The sequence below is a fragment of the Corvus kubaryi genome, unplaced genomic scaffold, assembly GCF_017639235.1.
Source record: "Corvus kubaryi isolate FWS band 111438036 unplaced genomic scaffold, C.kubaryi_AGA036_p1.0 78, whole genome shotgun sequence".
Classification (NCBI taxonomy): Eukaryota; Metazoa; Chordata; class Aves; order Passeriformes; family Corvidae; genus Corvus; species Corvus kubaryi.
In genome coordinates this window covers 3,084,225-3,102,688 of record NW_024582065.1, presented here as the reverse complement: position 1 = coordinate 3,102,688, position 18,464 = coordinate 3,084,225, and the positions used below count along the sequence as shown (strand labels likewise).

Sequence of the window (18,464 nt, the reverse complement as noted above, 5' to 3'; positions counted from 1 at the left end):
GGTCCTTGGCCCACGATGCTGTAATAGATTTAATTGGGGCAGGAGGATCTCCCTGGAGTGGTGCAAAATCCCGCCATGTCCTCGGCTTAGCTCCCTCCCTCAGAGCCATCGCTTTGGCTTTGCCCTGGTTTGTCATGCAGATGCAGAATCATGGAATGGTTTGGGCTAGAAGGGACCTTAAAGCTCATCTCATTCCACCCCTCTACCATGGGCAGGGACACCCTCCACTGTCCCAGGTTGCTCCAAGCCCCATCCAACCCAGTCTTGAACACTTCCAGGCATGTGGAGTCCACAATTTCTTTTGGTAACCTCATCACCCTTATTGTAATGAATTTCTTCCTAATACCTAATCCAAACCTACCCTCCTTCAGCTTGAAGCCACATCCCCATCTCTCCCAGGCAGTGGTGGTCTCTCCTCCCACTGGCCACCCCTGTGATGTCCTGTTGGGTCCCAGGCTGCTCCTTGCCTGCATCTGCTGAAGGTTTCCAGCAAGATGGGAATGCTGGGTTTACACAGAGACACAGAGACACAGGTCTTTGCACTCCCTTCTCTTAATTGTCTGTTTCCGGGAATAAGAGATAAAAACTAAACCCCAGCACTCTGCACAGTGCCATTAACTGGCCATAAAAGTGTTTTGCTGCAGAGGCTGGGTGGTCAAGTGGTTTGAGAACAAGATTGGAAGCCATCATCTCCCGAGTTTCCAAACTGTTCATGTCGCTGAGCCTCGCCGGGGCACGATGCTTCACCCCATATGTCTCTGTTTACCGTCGATAAAACAGAGCTATTAATACTGCTGTGCTTCGGGGTGATCTTCTGGACTGTAATTAATGTTAAAACCCTCTGAGGTCACTGGCTGGAAGGAGCTGGAGAGGTGCAGAGGCTGTGTGCTGCTGCGCTGCCAGCCTCCACCACGGCTGGGCTGATTGGTGCTGAGTCCAAAACATCTCATTCACAAGGAATGGAGATGAAAGAGTTTCCTCTAAGGTTCTTGAAAGAGGACTGGCTCCAGGTGAGGTAAAGCAATTGGGTTTCTTCTCAAAAAAATAATTTTTGACAAGATCAAAATCACTTTGATTCTGATGTTTTTCCATTTACATTGTTGGTTGTTTTTTCCTTACATCATCCAAAAAATGATGAAATGAGGGCTTGTTTTTTGACTTTTTTTTTTTTAACCCAGGCCTGACCAGGAGAGATGCTCTTGCTCTTGGCAGCTGAGTGACTTTGTTCCTGTGTGAGCTGGGCAGAGGGGAGAAGTGCAGTCAAAAGGCTCATGCAGGTCTTCAGCATCACCCAAAGGGGTGGATGTGCTTCAACACCCAACCAATCCTCCTGACCCCACTGGTGATGGAATAGGTGAAATGGGCACTAATTGCTGAATATTACAATTGTGTTTTGATAAAAGTCTTCTGTTTTTCAGGGAAAGTGCTCTGGCACTGATTGCCTCAGAGCTAATGGAGGCAGCCTGAGCTGCTGCAGGCAGAGCAGAGGTTACACATTAGCTCTGCTCATCCTTTTACAAAAGCAAACACAGCAGCACAGCCACTGTGGCTCAGCAGGTGACCCCAGGATGGGGATGGGGAGCAGCTCCCAGCAGTACCCTGATGTTGAGCCCTCTTACTGCTTGTTGTGCTTCTGCTGATGAGCAAGAAGAGCCCTGCACTGGGTGGGCAGCAGGACCCCTGGGCTCTCTGCCCTGTTCTCCCACTGCAGCTCCTCATCTCCTGGGGCTGGAGTCCCCCTGCCCAACACTGGGTGCCCTGTTGGTGTTGCTGAGACACAAACCTTCCCTGCTCCCAGCAAGAGACTCCTCACTCCCCCTGAATGTCCCATCTGCTGAAGGGAGGGAAAGGAACGGTGGCACCTTCAGGATGGGATGCAAAGCCCTGCAGTCAGACTCCTGCATGGAATTCGCTGTTGCCCTATTGCTCTGTCTGTCCCTCAGTGAGAACAGCCTGTGTGTGGTACCTGTGTGGTGACACAGTGTGGATGTCCTTCCTGAGATGCTCCCACTCCGAGCAGTGCTCCTGGGAAACTAAGGAATGTCATGCCAGAAGGATTAAATAGCATCTCCTTGGGCGAGCCGCGCGTGTGCGTCCCCTGCGTGCCCTAGCCTGGTGAAAACGGGAGTGCTCCCTGCGCACAAGTGTGTTCCTTGGCAGTCTGCTGGCATCCTTGCACACAGCAAGTATTGTTAGGGACATAATGCTAATTGCTTGGAGGGAATATGTCCTGCGCTGGGAATTGCTACTGTGCAAATGTCAGCTCTTATCAGCCACATGTGGGACGTGCAGGGCCTGCAGGGAGGAGAGAGGGGGCTGGCAGTGCTCGTGTGTGGGGTAAGGAAAAGGGAGGCATTGCTTCTGTCACCCCCCAAGGATGCTAAGGACTTAGGACCATTCCTTAAATAAACATACGTCAGGGTCTCAATCCCATTTAAGCTTCAGCTGCTTTTATGGTACTCCTTGCACTCACTTGCAAGAACTGCTCACTTTTACCTTAGGCTAAGGAGGGGTGGTGTGTTATTTCTCAGGCTGGGTACCCCACCACCAGGCATCTCAGACCTCTGAGAGGCTCAAACCAGCCCCTGCACTTTGTCAAAGCCAGCTTGAGTTGCCATGCCCAGCTCAGAGTGAATAAATATGAACTGATGCCCTTTGGGAGAGCAGACAGAAGATTGTCACCCCTGCTGCGAAGAAGCGTTCTCATTTTGGAGCTTTGATGCTCTGAGCAGGACTCTGAGCTCAGCATCCCAGGACGTTCCATGCAGCCACAGCCTGTTTACTCAATGCTCCATCCGGCACAAAAGCCATATTTTACTGTCAGATGCTCTCCATTAGCTTCAAGTGTGAAATTATCATTCCCACCCTTTTACCAACCCCACCCTTGTGAGGAAATGAGGGAGCAAACAACTCAAGGGCCATCCACAGGATGAGTACGAGCTGTCACTTGTCAGCAGAGCCCACTTACGGCAAGAATTACTGCCCTGCTCCCAGAAAGGCCAGAGGGAGCCCAGCTCACAGACACCACCGTGTTATAATGCTCACATCAGTGCATGGCAAAGCAGCCCTGAGGTGTTTGCATCCCTCTGCAGTCGGGAGGATTCAGGGTGCAGCCCCACAGGGGTCCCTGGGATGGGGAGAGAGGAAACAGAGGCCTGCAGATGCCAGAAAGGGCTGAAGTGACCTGTCCTCTCAGCCCTGCCTGCTGTCCCTGGGTTCTCCTGTGTTCCAAGACATCTCACATCTCCTTGAGATGCCAAAACTGACTGATAGTGCCTGGACCACATTTTTCCTTTCTCTTCTGAAGGCCGGTTCCCATAACAACCTGGTGGTGTGGGACTGAGGGATCAAGGCATTGTTTTCCTTTTGCTTCCTGCCTTCCAGATTTACCCTGTACGCGGTGGATACACGGGGCAGACACTCAGAGCTGAGCACAGTCACCCTGAGGACAGCCTGCCCGCTGGTAGACGACAGCAAGGCAGAAGGTCAGTGCTCAGGCACCTCCTGTTCCACACCAGGAGACATTTCCTTCTGATTTTGATTTTCCTTTCTTCACACTGCTCCCACAAAGCTGCCCAGGCCCTTCTCTCCCAGGCCCTTCTCTCCCAGGCCCTTCTCTCCCAGTGGGAAGGCTCCTTTAAATCCACCCGTGGGCACAGGGACGTTCATCTGGGGAGGGGTGACAAATTGCAGGAGTGTCCAGGGGCAAAGTCTCCTTGGCTGGGCAGCTGATGACTCCGTGGTGCCACACTGGCATCCTTGCCAAGCACAGCTGTGGGAGCTGGTGCTGTGTCTGACACAAGTCCCCTGGAAAAAGAGCAGTCCCTTCTCACAAACCTGAGAGAGGCAGCCCTGGCCGCGCCATGCAGGGCACCATTGGCTCTGGGTGCTTGAAGGGATGCTGGGGGCAGCTGTCTCAGTTTGGAAACAGAAATGTTGATAAAAGCCCAGCTACTTTTGCACATTTGCATTGTTCAGTTTTGAAGCTGGTCCCACTTGTCCTTACCCCCAACCCAGAGCACCTGGCTGCTTTCAGATTTAAAAGGATTCCTCTAAGTGACCACCATGTTACCTGTTCTCTTTCTTGCTTGCTTTCCCTTGGGAATATCACACAGAAGAAAGTTTTGGTTAGTGCTTAGCTGCACATTCAATAAGAAAAGCATTCCCATGAAAAAGCAGCAAACAGGAGACTAAGGAGAAGGAAGGAGATGCAGTTTTGTGCATTTCTCTTCTCCAAATTGAGATGTTTTTTCTCCAGCATAGAGTTAATGCTCTTGTTTAACACATCTGAGCTGCTCCAGCCAATGCCCACAATGATGAGGTGCTGCATTTCTGGCTGAAGGACCACCCTGGGATCAATAGTGTTGATTTCTTCTTTAGCACCATAGCTGTGAATGGCTTTTGGTTTGGTGAATTTGGGAGCAGCTTGCCTGCCCTTCCTGGGAGGAGAAGGCTGTGCCTGCCTCTCCTCCTCCTGCTCCTTCACGGAGTATTGCTGGAGTGTTAGGGGCAGCTCTGCTCGTGCAGGGCACCCACTGCAGGATCAGCCTGAGGAATTGCTCAATGCTCTCCAGTCACTGAGCCCTGCTGCAGGCAGCCCCAAGGGACTGGCAGCCATTCCAGCTGCCTGCCCCTGCTGCTGGCCCTGCCAAGGGCTCTTCTCCTCCTCTTCCCATGTTAGCACCTTCAGCTGGTCATTAATCCCGTGCCCTGATCCTTTCCAGAGATAGCTGACAAAATCTACAACCTCTACAACGGCTACACGAGTGGGAAGGAGCAGCAGACAGCCTACAACACCCTGATGGAGGTCTCTGCTTCCATGCTCTTCCGAGTCCAGCACCACTACAACTCCCACTACGAGAAGTTTGGGGACTTCGTCTGGCGCAGTGAGGACGAGCTGGGGCCCAGGTACCTGTCCCTTCCTTGTGTCCTGCCCTGCCCCATGCCCAGAGCATGCCTCTGCTCAGCACTGTGGATGTGACCCCGTTGCCTTCTCCTTGTAGCTAAGAGAAGTCCCCGTTTGGTGTTCACCAAGCTGTCCTGCATCCCCTTGGACCACCAGGTCCTGCTCGGTCCTTGGATGAATACTGGTGGGACACCTGGCAGCTGGGGGGATCTTTGCATGAATGTTTGTGTCATCCAGTGATACAAACAAGTGGGTGATGCTTTGAATGAGTGGGAGCTTGGAAACACTGGGAAGTGGGGGGCAAAGGATGTAATATAGGCCTGGAAAAGTTTTTCCTTCTCCTATCTGCTGGTTGGATGTCACTGAGGATCTCTCCATAGTACCAGGATGGCAGCTCACAACTGTTGACACCCCTCCTGGACATAGATCCAAGCTGGCCTGGGGATCATCCTCCTCCAGGGATGACCTTGGTAGTTCATTGGCCTCTCACACAGAGCCATTCTCATCCTTCCCACTGCCTTCCCTCTCTGATGACACTGCAGGCTTGTTTGTGCTTTGCAATTGTTCCTTTACCTCTGAATCCCTGGGAACCATCAGCTGCTTCTTACACATCCTTATTTCCCCTGTTACTTGAGATCCAACCACTGAAGGTTGCTGTCCAACCCAATACCTGCATCAAGCCATGGGACAGCAGGGTGACATTTAAACTGCCAGACTCAGGACCCAGCTACATCTGGAGCCCACGGTCGATTTGGCTGCTGGCTGTTGTCCTCACCGAGCCAGGGGAGCTCCTCACATCACTCCTCTGCCCCTGGTCTGTACTTGAGAAATATGTGACTTGCAGCCAAGGGGATGAATCTATAAAAGCCAAGGCAGCTAGTGCCAGGCTCGTGACAAGAGAGAAGCTCTGCCATCCAGCCTGGCTTCTCAGGGAGCTTGGACAGAAGCAGAGGCATTGACATAGCAGGAAGCAACGAGGATTCTTTTTTGCGAAGGGAGGCCATCTCGTAATAGGATTTTAATTGACAGACTGTTCTCCTTCCCAGGGGGACGTTCATTTTTGTACCTTGAAATGTTTATCAGATGAGCCTCGGCTTCACAGTAAATGTTCACTCGTAAAACGGAGTGACAAGAGGGGAGTCGATTGCCTCTGTGTAATAAATACATCACACTGAGGTTCCTCGTGAGCCCAGTTTCCATGAAAGCCACAGGTTACTGCAAACAGCTGCTGGCAAGAAGACACACTGACAGCCAGATGTCCCAGCCAGACCGTTTACATTAAAGAGACATTAAAAACTTAGCTCATAGGTGGCCCTAAACCAGGACTTTCCATGGTCATCTCAGCACCTGGCTTGCCTCATCCTGCTCATCTCCTCTAGCAACAACAGCCCCTTTCCTGCTCCCCCCATTCCTCTCACAGGCACCGAGTGAATCTCACACAGTTAATTTGTTCCAACAAGACAGAAGAATCTGTCTAAATCAGTGAATTTTAATGCTACTGTGCATCCAGACCTCTGGATCCGTGCAGCCAGTGTGCTTCCTAACACAGCCATGGGGAGATTTCACTATTATTTTCTCTTACTGTGTTTGCAGGCCGATTCTTATGACCACTGCAAGCAGGGTATGGCTTTTAGGAGGAGGCAGAACAAATAATTAAGTTAATTTTTTTTTTTCCCCGAGCCCCTACTTGTGGCTACCAGCAACACTGGGGTCACTATGTGGCATCAGCCCAGGGCTGACAACCTGTCCCCTGCTCCAGCCAGTCACCCAGGCAGGCAGCCAGGCTGGCCAAGGGACATGAAGTGCATCTCCAGAGCAGCTGACTTCTGGTACAAGGGAGAATGCAATGTTCTGATGGGAGGCTGTGATAAGAGGCCGTCAAGTCCTGGACTCACTGTCCTTGCACACGAGGATCTGAAAGACCCAGGTCAGTTCTCAGTAGAGTGGAAAATCTGAATTTATGACAAAAGCACCTCATACAGCAACACAGCAGCCAGGCAACCACCCTCTCCCTGCAGTCTCAGGAATCTCATCCTTCCTTCAGGCAGGTATCATATTTTATTGGCCTCTTCATGCTGCTTCACCCTCTTTTAGTACCTCCCTCCGAGGTGAGGCAGGGCAGGGTTTGGCTGGCTCTGGATATGTTTTTATCCCACATCAGCCCTCAAGGTGAGTGTTGGCTGTCCCCTGTGCAGCAGGGGGATGAGCATCCCGGCAGGAGCACCCCTGGCACTGGGCAGAACAGGAGGCTCCTACTCTCAGGCATATCCTTGCAGAGCCGGGGCTGGCAGCAGGGACCTCAGTGCCCCGTCCCCTGTGCAGTGGGAACACTGGTTCATGCAGGAGCCCTTGGAAAGTGCCCCGGCAGCAGACACCCATCCTCTCCCTTTTCCTGTCCCCCACCATGCCACGGGGCACTGCAGAGGGAAGTGGCTGCTTAGAGCTGTCAGGATTTTTAAACCCCCCCTCTTCATCATTTGTGACTGTACTGTGACCTCATAAATCCACCACCTAAGTGCAGTCCAGAATCAGTCCCTGGCTGCTGTGGTGCGTGTGTGGTGGGAGGGAGAGCACCACTGGCCCACACCAGCATGGGGGCATCCCCATCTGGGGCATGGGCTGAGGGGGAAGGGGGTCACTTCTTCCCTTTGGGGACTGGCCACAGGCAGACAGGAGAGTGACTCCCCTCTCGCTCCCCTGCTGTCCCCTCCCAATTCCTGCCCTTTAATAAGGCAATAAATTGCCATTGCTGGCAGGGATGAGGTTGGTCAGCATTTAGGAAGATTTCATTTCCAGTATTTGAAAAGGTGGTCGTTCTGACCCGACAGCCCTCCGTAGGGAGCACTTGGGTAATACCCAGGCCTTGATTTATGGTGTTAAATTGGCAGCCCAAGAACTGCTCCTGTAATTTATTACCCAGTCTTCACCAGAAAGCCTCTCTCTCTTTCTCACCCCTCCCCTCACCCGCTCTTGTCTCTCTTCCTCCTTATTTTTTTTTAAGAGGGAACAGCTGACAGCCAAAAGCTAAATCTAACATTTACACATGACTTCATTACCCCGCTGAAGTAAATGACTCAAAGTGGTGAAACCCATCAAAACTGGAGCTTTGGCACTGGACATCAAAAGCGAGGGGCCTGATTCCCTCTCCCCCATCACCCTGTCTCCTCTGTGACCACAGTTCAGTGTGTTTTCAGTATTGTCATAGAGCCAACCCATCATGTGCCACATTCCATCCTTAAACAAGGGTTTTTCCTGGGGTTGACCACACCGAGAGAGCTGTGGATGCAGCAGGTGTGTGGAGACAGCTCCAGAAGGAGCACAGCCTCTGGCACAGCTGGCACCAGCAGGTTGGGGTGGTTTGACCCCTGAATTTCTTGCCATCCTTGAGCTGCTTCTCACACATAGGAATATTTGCCTGGATAAGAGACCTGAGTATGTATCAGGAAGCAAGGATAATGTGGTGAGTTCTAGCAATATCCAGAAGATCATTGAAGCGTGGTGGAGCAAGGAATGAAAATGGGAAGGTAGAGAAGGCCAAGGCAAAGGCAGGTTGTGTGGGAAAAAAATGAGAGATGGGTGAGGAAAGCGGTGGAGGGTAGGATAGGGGAAGTGGTGAGAAGAATAGAGGAAGGCAGAGCGTGGCCAGCAGACAGCCACTGGCCAGCTGAGACATCCATTCCTTGTGGTGTTGTTGGTTACCCACCACCAGGGTTTGCCTCAAGGGCTGGTCATGGGCCCTCCTCATTGCTCCCCCTTGCTGTGGCTGGGAGAGGCCTTGTGGTGAGCTGGAATAGTAACCAGTTTGGGGGGAAAATCCAATCGTTGCTTGTTTGGCCTTTGAATAAACAACTTCCCCATGTTGGCACAGAGTTCAGGTCCATGGACACCAGCATGAGCACAAGCTAAAGGGCTGGGGAAGGGCCAGTACCCCATTTTGGAGCTGCTTTATGACAAATCTGGGTCATCGTGGAGCTGTGGCCTTAGAGAGATGAGAGTTCTCCTCCGTGAGATCCTTCTGGCTGATTGATCTCCTCCTGAGCATGGTCAGCTCACATAAAAGTCCATCCTTTGAGGTGGTGTGGGTACTGTGCTTGTTCAGCCTTTCCTGAAAGGGAGAATCAGTGCAGATGTTAAGAAACAATTTATCAGCGTTAGGATGGGGAGCACTGGAAGGATCACCAGCTCCTGACTCTAGGAACAGGTCAGAAATTCATCCAGGCAGGTTGATCCCAGCAGGAAGTGGCACAGGTGATGACTTTTGGTCCCTTCAAGCTGCAGTGACTGTGATTTGTTGAAGTTTGCCAACTCTAGTGACAATCACTACAGACTTTGGTCTGCAGCTGAGCTGAGCTTGAATCAATCAGTCTTCACCAAAAGCACCTAACGCCATCATGGAATTGGTGACTCCAAGAGGTGCACATGCAGCAGCACAGGACCTGTTCGTGGCAGTGTGTCAGGTCTTGGTGAGTGGTGGGAGCACCATATGCTGTAGAAGGTCAAGTGGCTGCCACGGAGAGTAACATGAGTAGAGGTGTTGTGTCAGAGCTGGGCACAGCTCAGTCCATGGCATCATTATTATAGATGTGACTGTAGCTAACAGGGCTCAAATTGCCCAGTCTGGGTTGTTTTTGTGGATGAAATCCATAAATGGATACCATGGAGTGTTGTCTAAGAAGGGCCAATTTCCTTTGCTCTTCCTTTGCTCTTCCTTTGCCCTCCAAGCTGACCCACAGCACATCACCCTGGGGAGGAGTGGGACAGTTTTCCATGTGCAGCCCTGGAGGAGCAGTGGTTTCCTACAGCCTTTCATCCAGTGTTCGTACTCCCAAGGGAGAGGCCCGAGCTGGCTGGGGATGCCAGGATGCCCTCTCGCTTCCTGCTGCCACCCCTGCCCTCTGCTGGTGCTGAGGTGACCCTGACCAGCCCTTCCCTGGCATCCCATCCCTGGACATCAGGCTCACAACGCTTCCCCCCGGGCTGGGAGCTCACAGCCTGAGCTGCAACACCACTCAGCTTTCATAATCAAATAATCCCCATGTTTATGCCTTGCTGACTGACAGTGCTGCCCCTGACATACCATTATCGGGAATTTACATTCCTGCAGGAACTGCGAAATCCCCGACTCCTGAATCCAGAGCTTTCCTGTGGCACCAGAGGGAGAGGAAATAATCTGTGATCTTGAGACTTTCAGACCACTGAAGTAAACCCTCTTCCCTCCCTTTGTTTGATTTAGCACTTTGCAGACTCCCACAAGGGGATTCTTGGTTTTTTACGGGTTTATTTTGTTTTGTCTTAATGTGTTGTGCTTTTTTTTCCTCACTCTTCTAGTGTCAGTCCTTTTGGGCCGTTTGCCTCCTGCAGACTTGGGAAATCAGAAAGGGGAGGGCTGGGCTCATCAGTCAGGAGCAGGAAGGTTCTGGGGGTCTCACCAGGGTGGGGCCAGCACATGTGCTGGAACTGGCCAGGATCATGTGGTGGTGGTGACAATCTAGCTGGGGCAGACTGTCCCCAGGGCACACAAGCTGCTCCAGTGGATCCTGGTGGGGTGAAATGGTAGATATAACCAGAACTTTGGGAAAGACAGGGTGTCTCTCCACTTGAAATAGGAAAGACAATGTCTTAGGCACTGGGTCTCGTCCATTCTTGTCACAAGACAGAGCTGGTGGCAGAAAGCCGAAGTTTGGACTCCTGTTCTCCCCTGTGCTTTTCCCGCACTGCTCTGTTCCCACCTCTGTCCCCTCCAGGAAGGCTCATCTGATCCTGAGGAGGCTGGAGAAGGTCAGCAGCCACTGCTCGACGCTGCTGCGCAGTGCCTACATCCAGAGCCGCACTGAGACCATGCCCTACCTGTTCTGCCGCAGCGAGGAGGTCCGGCCGCCCGGCATGGTCTGGTACAGCATCCTAAAGGACACCAAAGTCACCTGCGAGGAGAAGATGGTCTCCATGCTGCGCAACACCTACGGGGAGTCCAAGGGGCGGTGAGGGAAGGAGCGGGCCTGGAGCTGTGGGAGGCAAAGGGACTCCGAGGAGTAGAGGACTTGTGATGTGCTGAGTGGCTGGTGGGGTTTGGGGTCGGGCGATGTTCAGAGGGGGTGGAAGGGGACAGCGAAGCCAAACAGGACTTTCTCACACAGATGGCAGAGAAACAAGAAATGAGCAAGTTGGACTTTATTTCTTTTCCCTTTTTTTTTTTTTTTAATTTTTCAAGAGTGAAAAAAAAAAAAGAAATTACCTAATTTGACTCAGCATAAAAGCCTCTCCTTTTTAATCTTTTCTTACTGAATTTCCTGGACTACACACTCCAAAACCCTGGGAGGAGGAGATACCCACTCGAGGCCAGGGCCAGGCAGAGGGGAGCTGCTGGGTGCAGGGTGACCCCCTCCCTGCCTGCCCTGCCTGCGCTGCCACCGGGCAGGAGCTGTGGGGCGAGAGACCCCGGTGCTGTGGTGGCCGAGGACGCCAGGAGAAGGTGGCGTGGGTGGCCGGTGACACCGCGCTGCCAGCGAGGGTCCCGGAGGGGGAAGGCAGGCAGGTGCCCGGGACACTGCAGGCAAGCTGGGCTTTTGCAGCGCTCCGAGTGGACGGGGCGGCTCCGCGCGCAGCCTTCGTTCGCAAGGCTCCCGGCAGCTTGTTCTGTGCATTAAAGATTCATATTAAGTCCATCTTGGCTGTCTCACTGGTGTTTCTTCCTGGCACGGTCTCACCTCTGCTTGGGCGTTCGTGGGGTTTCGGTTCTGGGGAGGACATCGCTGATGGCCACTCCTGGGATGTGGCTGAGATGAGGGACCCCAAGAGCTGCGTGCATAGAAAGGAGGGAAAAGTGCGGCCTTTTGCCCAGAGTCCTTCTCTCCTCAACACCCAGCAGAGCCACTGGTCCCAGTGGGAGCTGGGAGCGTGTGGGAAAGCCCATGAAGAAAGCCAGGGGCTAAAAAGACATGGAGAATCTGGTTTCTTTTACTGTCAGATGTGGGTTAGGCTGGCCTGGGCTCCCTGTGGGTAATGGATTTCTCAGCCTGGTAGCCAAACCAGAAAGTGTGGGAGGGTGAGAGGGGAAAAAATACAAAAATCAGGTCAGCTCAAAGCTATTGCTTTTTCCTTTTTGAAGCGAAACAACGAACCTGGAGAGAGAAGAGGGAAGAGTGTAGGTTGAATGAATCAGTTTAGTCAGCCCAAAGCAAATAGTTTTGTTTAGTTTTTCAGGTTAGTTAACCCTTTAACATCGAAGCAAACAGGAGGTGAGTTTCAAAACAAAAATGTTTTGAAACCAAACAAAGGTGCAGGATTTGATGTGGAGAAGGTTCAGCCAGAGACCTTTTTCTTCTTGAGCTAAACCTATTTGCCCGACTTGCACCCACTCAAATAATTCTGGTTGTTCCTTCCAAACTCCTCTATTTTTTTCCCCTCTTTGGTTATGTCTCTTCATTTGAGCCACATTCATGTGCATTGGGAATGATGCCAGTACCTGGTCAAAGTCCTGCTGGAGTTCACAGAAAACTTCTGTGACATTGCTGCCTGTGAGACAAACCCCAAAGCATTGCAGGTTGCCTGAGGTTCTTAATTTTTAATCTAAATCCCTTTTTCTGATGGAGAGAGAGAGGAGGATGACACTGAGGGCTCTGGGCTATGGCCTCTGTGTCACTGAGGCTCGTACCACACTGAAAACGAAGACCAAGGAGGGGCCATGACATCACCATGTGTTAAAATCTGAGTGCCCAGCACTGCTGCTGCCCCTTCACCATCCCTTTGCCCTTTGAGGGTGACTGGTGGCCTTGGAGTTTGCTTGTGGGGATGAAGGAGATGACCGTGATTTGTTGCAGTCAAATGAAGACTTTGCATTTGTGGTTGGAGCTGCCTCAACACCCAGCAAAAGCCTCAAAATGCCAACGTGGTGGTGCCTGGCCAGTGCCCAGACTGGTGTCAGAGTGAGCTGCCCATTTCACATGCTGCCAGGATACAGTGTGTGCACTTCTGGGGGGTGAAAACCTTCAAATCTCTCATTGGAGCCACTGATGCAGAGTGACTGGGACTGCTGTGCAGTTTTGAGTGCCACAGTATAAGAAGGATCTAAAGCCATTGGAGAACGTCCAAAGCAGGAACATGAAGATGGTGAAGAAGGGCAGAAGCCATATGAGGAGTGGCTGAGATCACTTCATTTGTTCAACCTAGGGAAGAGGAGACTGAGGGGAAACGATACCACATTTTGCAGCTTCCTCACAAGGGCCGATGGAGAGGCAGGCACTGATCTCTCCTCTCTGGTGACCAGTGACAATTCCTGAGGCAATGGCTGGAGCTGTGTCAGGGGAGGTTTAGGCTGAGAGTTTAAGCTGAGTGCTTCCCCCAGAGGGTGCTGGGCACTGCCCAGGCTCCCCAGGGAATGGGCACGGCCCCGAGGCTGCCAGAGCTCCAGGAGCGTTTGGACAGCGCTGCCAGGGATGCCCAGGGTGGGGCTGTTGGGGGGTCTGTGCAGGGCCGGGAGCTGGACTCTGGTCCTTTTGGGTCCCTTCCCACTCAGGATATTCCATGATTCTGTGGCTCTATGATCCTCCCCTCCTGCCACTGGCAGAGCAGAGAGTGGCTCCACTGCCTGTAGGACAGGTCCCCCTGGACGCTCGGCAGGACACAGCGCAGGCCAAGGCTGTCAGGACCAGCAGCAGCCGCAGGGAGCTTGGCCGGTCCGTGCTGTCCCTGCTGCTCACCGGGTGCAGCTCCAGGTGCTTTGAAGCTGTCTTGTTTTCTCAAGGCTCTGGCCCACAGCTGTGCCTTTCCCTGTACTTTATAAACACAGGGTTTTATTTTGTTTTTGTTTGCTTGGCTGGGAGATGATTCATTTCTCTTGGAAGGCCCATGCAGCACACGGCGATGGGGAGCAGCTCTGTGGTCTCGCTTCAGGCGAGAGCCAGTGTTGATCAACCTAAGGAACAAATTGCCTGTGTTTTCTGACTGGAGTGGAGGTGTGACAGGGATAATGCTGCCCCTGGGATTCCTCTCCATTGTGAGTGTGGTGCTAGGTGTTAGGAACAGGAGATGCCAGCCAAAATACAAGGCAGCTGGCTGGCTGGCTGGCTGGCCCTCAGCGTGTTTTTCTCCACTCTGACACTGCGAGCTCCCCCACAGTGACACTACGATGTTTTTTGCACCTGGGATGCCCGTCCCTCGCAGAGCTGCAGCATGGGGATGTTTTGTTGCAGATGGTGATGGAAAGGAGACCTTCAGCTCTGGTAGCCCTGACTGGGAACATAGCAGGAGCAGCACAGGGACAGGCTGGTTGTCCCCTGGATCCACATGGCAGCTGTGTCCATTGCAGAGGCTTGGTTTGCTTACCTTGGAAGGCTGCTGAGGAGCTTTGCTTTGCATCCATGGTGAGACCGGCTGTTCGTGCGGGTACATGTACAGAGTGAGTTGTGTGTGAGCCCGTGTTAATATGTACAGAGCAGGTGGAAGAGTCCAGACTCTGGGCTGCGGAGTTTGATGGCCATTAACCTGTCGTGAAGCACACCTAGCTCCCAGATCAAAGCCAGGAGAGCCTCTGGCTGGTGATGTTACCTGGCATAGCGCACCCAAGCCAAACAAAACCGAGGAATTCATCGAGGTTACACATCCTCCAGCACACAGCTGAAAGGAAGGGTCTGTATTTTCTCCCTGGAAACTTTGGAGAATGTAACCCTCTGGCTTTCAAGATAAACAGTTGTAGTCATAGCCCAGCAATGCTGGCAGATGGACCTGTGCCCCATAGTGTACACGCACACAGACCCCTGCCACTCCTCTGGCTCCCTCGGGGAAAAGGGATCCCAGCTCCAAAGGAAGTTGCTGCTGCCCTAGGAGCTGGTTCCTTTTGCCAGCCGATACCCTGACTTTGCTGTGCCACTGCCTGGGCTTTGGCAGACCAGGGGTGATGCTGTCCTGGGTGGGAGAGCACCAAGGGGTGGATGAAACATGAAAAGCAAGTGGGGAGAGTGGAAAAATGATGCCATCATCCAGGTTTAATAGATAAACTGCCCACATCCATTTGGAAAGCTGAAATTATTTCCCTAGTGGCATGGCTGGGATGGGTAGCTTGGCTTCAATGGCTCCTGGACAGAGTGATCAGCTTTAGGAAGAGTTAAGGTCAAAAGGAGAAACCTTCTCCATGTGTCTTTGCAGTGAGTGTGTGTGCAGGTAACAGCGCTGATAGAGCAGCCATGGGTGCATCCTGCACAGCCTGGCCCTCCTTCCCCCATCCATACACCCCAGCACCCCATAAACTCCAGCTCAGCATGGGGAGAGGGTTTTTCTGCAGAGAAACCTTTAACAAGCATTCACTGCCACTTCCAGCATCCTATGAGCATCCCACCGGGCACACGCCCTTCTTGAGGGCACCCGAAATCTGCCACTTGTCTGGCAGCTCAGAGCTGGTGACAGCTGCAGGTCCCCAGGGCTACGTGGGGCTGTTCCCTCCGGAGGAGCCTGAACAATCCCCATTGTCCCCATGGCCATTGTTCCCCCCGCCCTGGTCCCGGCTGGGCTGCAGCTGGCACGGGGCACAGAGCGGCCGATTGTTTGGGTTTTTGTGCTGCTGATGACACACCACTTTGGGACGGCTTCTTCCCACGGCAGAGGCCTCTGGAGTCAAGTGCTGCGTTTGCTCCTTTATTTATTTGTTTGGTTTCTGCTTTTCCTTTTTTCTTTCTTTTCTTCTCTTTTTTTTTTTAAGTTTTTCGTTGGTTGGATGGGACTCTGCTGAGGCTGGGGAAGAAGCCAAGGGAGAGCCAGTGGCTGTGCTGTGTGGGCAGCCCAGGTCCTCACCATTCCTGGGGGGAAAAAGCCTTGCAGTGGCACTAATTCTTAGCCGTGGCAGTGTCCTGTGGTGCCACGGATGGCTCAGTAGCCTGTGAGCTCATACCTTGTTGCCCTGGGAGGATGTAAACCACACATTGTACCTGCTGGGCCAGAGGCAGGATTAGCTGTCCAGAAGCTGAGCATCATGATGTGAATTGATTTGTGCACTGGGAGACACAAAGGAAAAGGTTTCTGGTTTACTTGCCTAAGGACACATGGCCTGACTGCCTCCCTGAGTGTTGGTGGTGATGATGTTAAACCAGGACCATGGCTCACAGTGCCACCATGGTGGGGGGACCTGCCCTGGGCAGCTCTGGCCTTGCCAGTGCCCCTCACAGCACTGGGCTGGGGGGCACAAAAATCTGCCAACAGGCTCTTGATCCTGGGCACCAGGAGCTGCCAGGGCTTCAAGGATTGGTTTGAACCACTATGACGTGCTTCAGCTTGAGCATTTCCTATGGTGCTATGAGGGTCAGGAGGTTTTAAGTGCTTGGGTGGAAAGTTTGAGCATTGCAGTACTAATAAAGAGTGCAATAAAAAGAATTCCCTTTCCCTTCCCTGCACCTGCCCACCCTCCCATCTCTCCAAGCCTGTTTGGCTGGCACTGTGGTGTGGAGCCTTATGGAAACACAGCAGCACCAGGACTTGGGAAAACCCACGTTATTAGGGTGACATTTGGAAAAGAACAGGTCTGTGTTACAAAGGTGAGTGCCTGAAGACAGAGGTGGGTTTTGACTTTCAGCCAGAACCATCCCCGTATCTCAACTCTTTCATCAAAAATGCCAATGGATATGAAGCACAAGTTGGGTTGGATGGGCTGGATGAGGATAAAGGGGAGCAGCAGCGAGCTTAGGTATGGGGCTCTTAGGCTTTAAAAGAAGATATGACTGGGGAAGTGATTTATAAATAAATAAACTGGCAGATAACATCTTAAAAGCAGGGCAAGGAGGGTGGCTACAAAGGAGGATGTTTCTGTTTGGATTAGTTCTTCATTCACCATAAGCAAAATGATCAAAAAGTTGTGAATAACCTTTTATCTGAAAAAAAGAAAAAAATAGAAATTTCATGGAAGTTGTTTTTAACCACTAACAATCCTCCCCAGGCCCAAGAGAAGTCAGCCAAAAGATTGTCAAGACCTTTAAAACTATTTTTACACTGTATTGCCTCACTTGTACTTAAAAAAAATGAAGACCCTGGCCCTTTGGCTGCATTTTATCAGGGAACTTAGGCCGGTTGTTGACTTGAATGATGTAGGCAGCTGTTATTCCAACTCAGGGCAGAGGGAAAAATTTGGGGCCACTGCAGTGATGTGCTAGTTAACGAGCAGCAAAAAGAAGAATTCCGGCCTCAGAACCGCTCACTTTTCTTCACCTTCCAGGTGTGTGTGCCTTAGAAACTAGAAAACTGAGGAGATGGAATGAACAAGTCCAGGAAAAGGTAGTGCTGGAACAGAAAGGGTGTGCTGGGTTTGTGTGTCTAGATGTGTGCAGGCAAGTGAACCCATGGGCACACATCTGCCAGCCTGGACATTCATTTGATTTTCAGATGTCCTTGTTTACATGGAAAGGAGGTTTTTTCACACTTGTGAGTAGTTATCTCTATATTCCAGTCCTCCTATGGAAGCTTTTTTAAGCCTCCATGTCTTTTTGACATGACATTTTTCTGCTGCTAACAGCTTCATTTTCCCATTACAGGATGATCTTTAAGGTCCCTTCCAACCCAAGCCATTCTATGATTATGTGATTGCCACAGTCACCAATGCCATGCCTGTCTGAGAAACTGTGACTTTGAGCCAGGAGAGGGTTTTGCCATAAGAGTTCAGAGCAATTTCCCCAGGTTTCTTTAGCAATTGATCTCCAGACAAGACACGTAACCTGGAAGTAGAAACTGTTGTTCTGACTGTGCATTCCAATTGATCCTGGGGTGGTTGTGCACGTGCAGGAGGAGTGGAGCTGAGCAGAGCCCAGCAGGGGTGAGCTGCCCGCTGTTCCCTGCCTTCATGGCTGCTCCCACCTTCAGGTCTTTATTAATGCCTAATAGATAGTTCAACACACAGCCAATTGATTTGTGCATTGCCATAGACACAACCCATTTAATCCCTCGTTCCTGGGCCTTTTTACCTACAGTATGTGCTGTGCGTGATGCACTTATACTCCATTAATAATGCACTGACCAAGACTAGGATGGTATAGAAAACACGGTGCATTCTTGCTCATGAGATTTCTGTCTCTCGTTGCTCAATATGTTGCAGTGGTTTTTCACGGGTAAAATGCAAAACATTTTTTTACTGACTTATTTATGCCAAAGTAAAAAAATAAACCCCAAAATAAATGATTTATTCTCATCCCTCAGTCTATTGCCCTCACCCCACACGAATTGTTCGTGTACACCTTACAAGGCCTTGATCTGGTGGGGGGACAGCAAGCCCAGCTCTCTCTAGACCACTGGAGACTGATGCATCTCTATCTGTCTGTTTTCTCATGTGTCCAAAGGCTCTGTGCATTGGGATGTTCAGCTCTCTGGCTGCACACAGTTTGCTTTCAGCCTTGCTTCCCTCCTAGGTAATACCCCTGAGCCAAGGCACACTCCCACTGGGACTGCTTTTCTGGATGAATATGTTGTGCATGTGATGAAGAAGACAAGAAGAATATGGACAACTTGATTTTCAAACCTCTCTCGCACCAAAATCTCCACCAGCCTACCTGGGGGGAAGCAGGACCTGAATCACCTTGGCAGAGCCAAA

The 18,464-nt window shown here is 51.6% G+C and overlaps 1 protein-coding gene across 1 annotated transcript in view; it reads left to right on the top strand.

The window, feature by feature from the left end:
• The window catches only part of ASTN2 (astrotactin 2), a gene marked incomplete at its 5' end in the record, with an annotated part of 241,726 nt that extends 230,158 nt beyond the window's left edge, over positions 1-11,568 (top strand). The window contains 3 exons of the mRNA XM_042052782.1: positions 3,385-3,485; positions 4,725-4,908; positions 10,651-11,568. Coding sequence (XP_041908716.1) covers positions 3,385-3,485; positions 4,725-4,908; positions 10,651-10,888 — 523 coding nt within the window. The remainder of the gene's footprint in view (positions 1-3,384; positions 3,486-4,724; positions 4,909-10,650) is intronic.
• Positions 11,569-18,464: the final 6,896 nt, after the last annotated feature.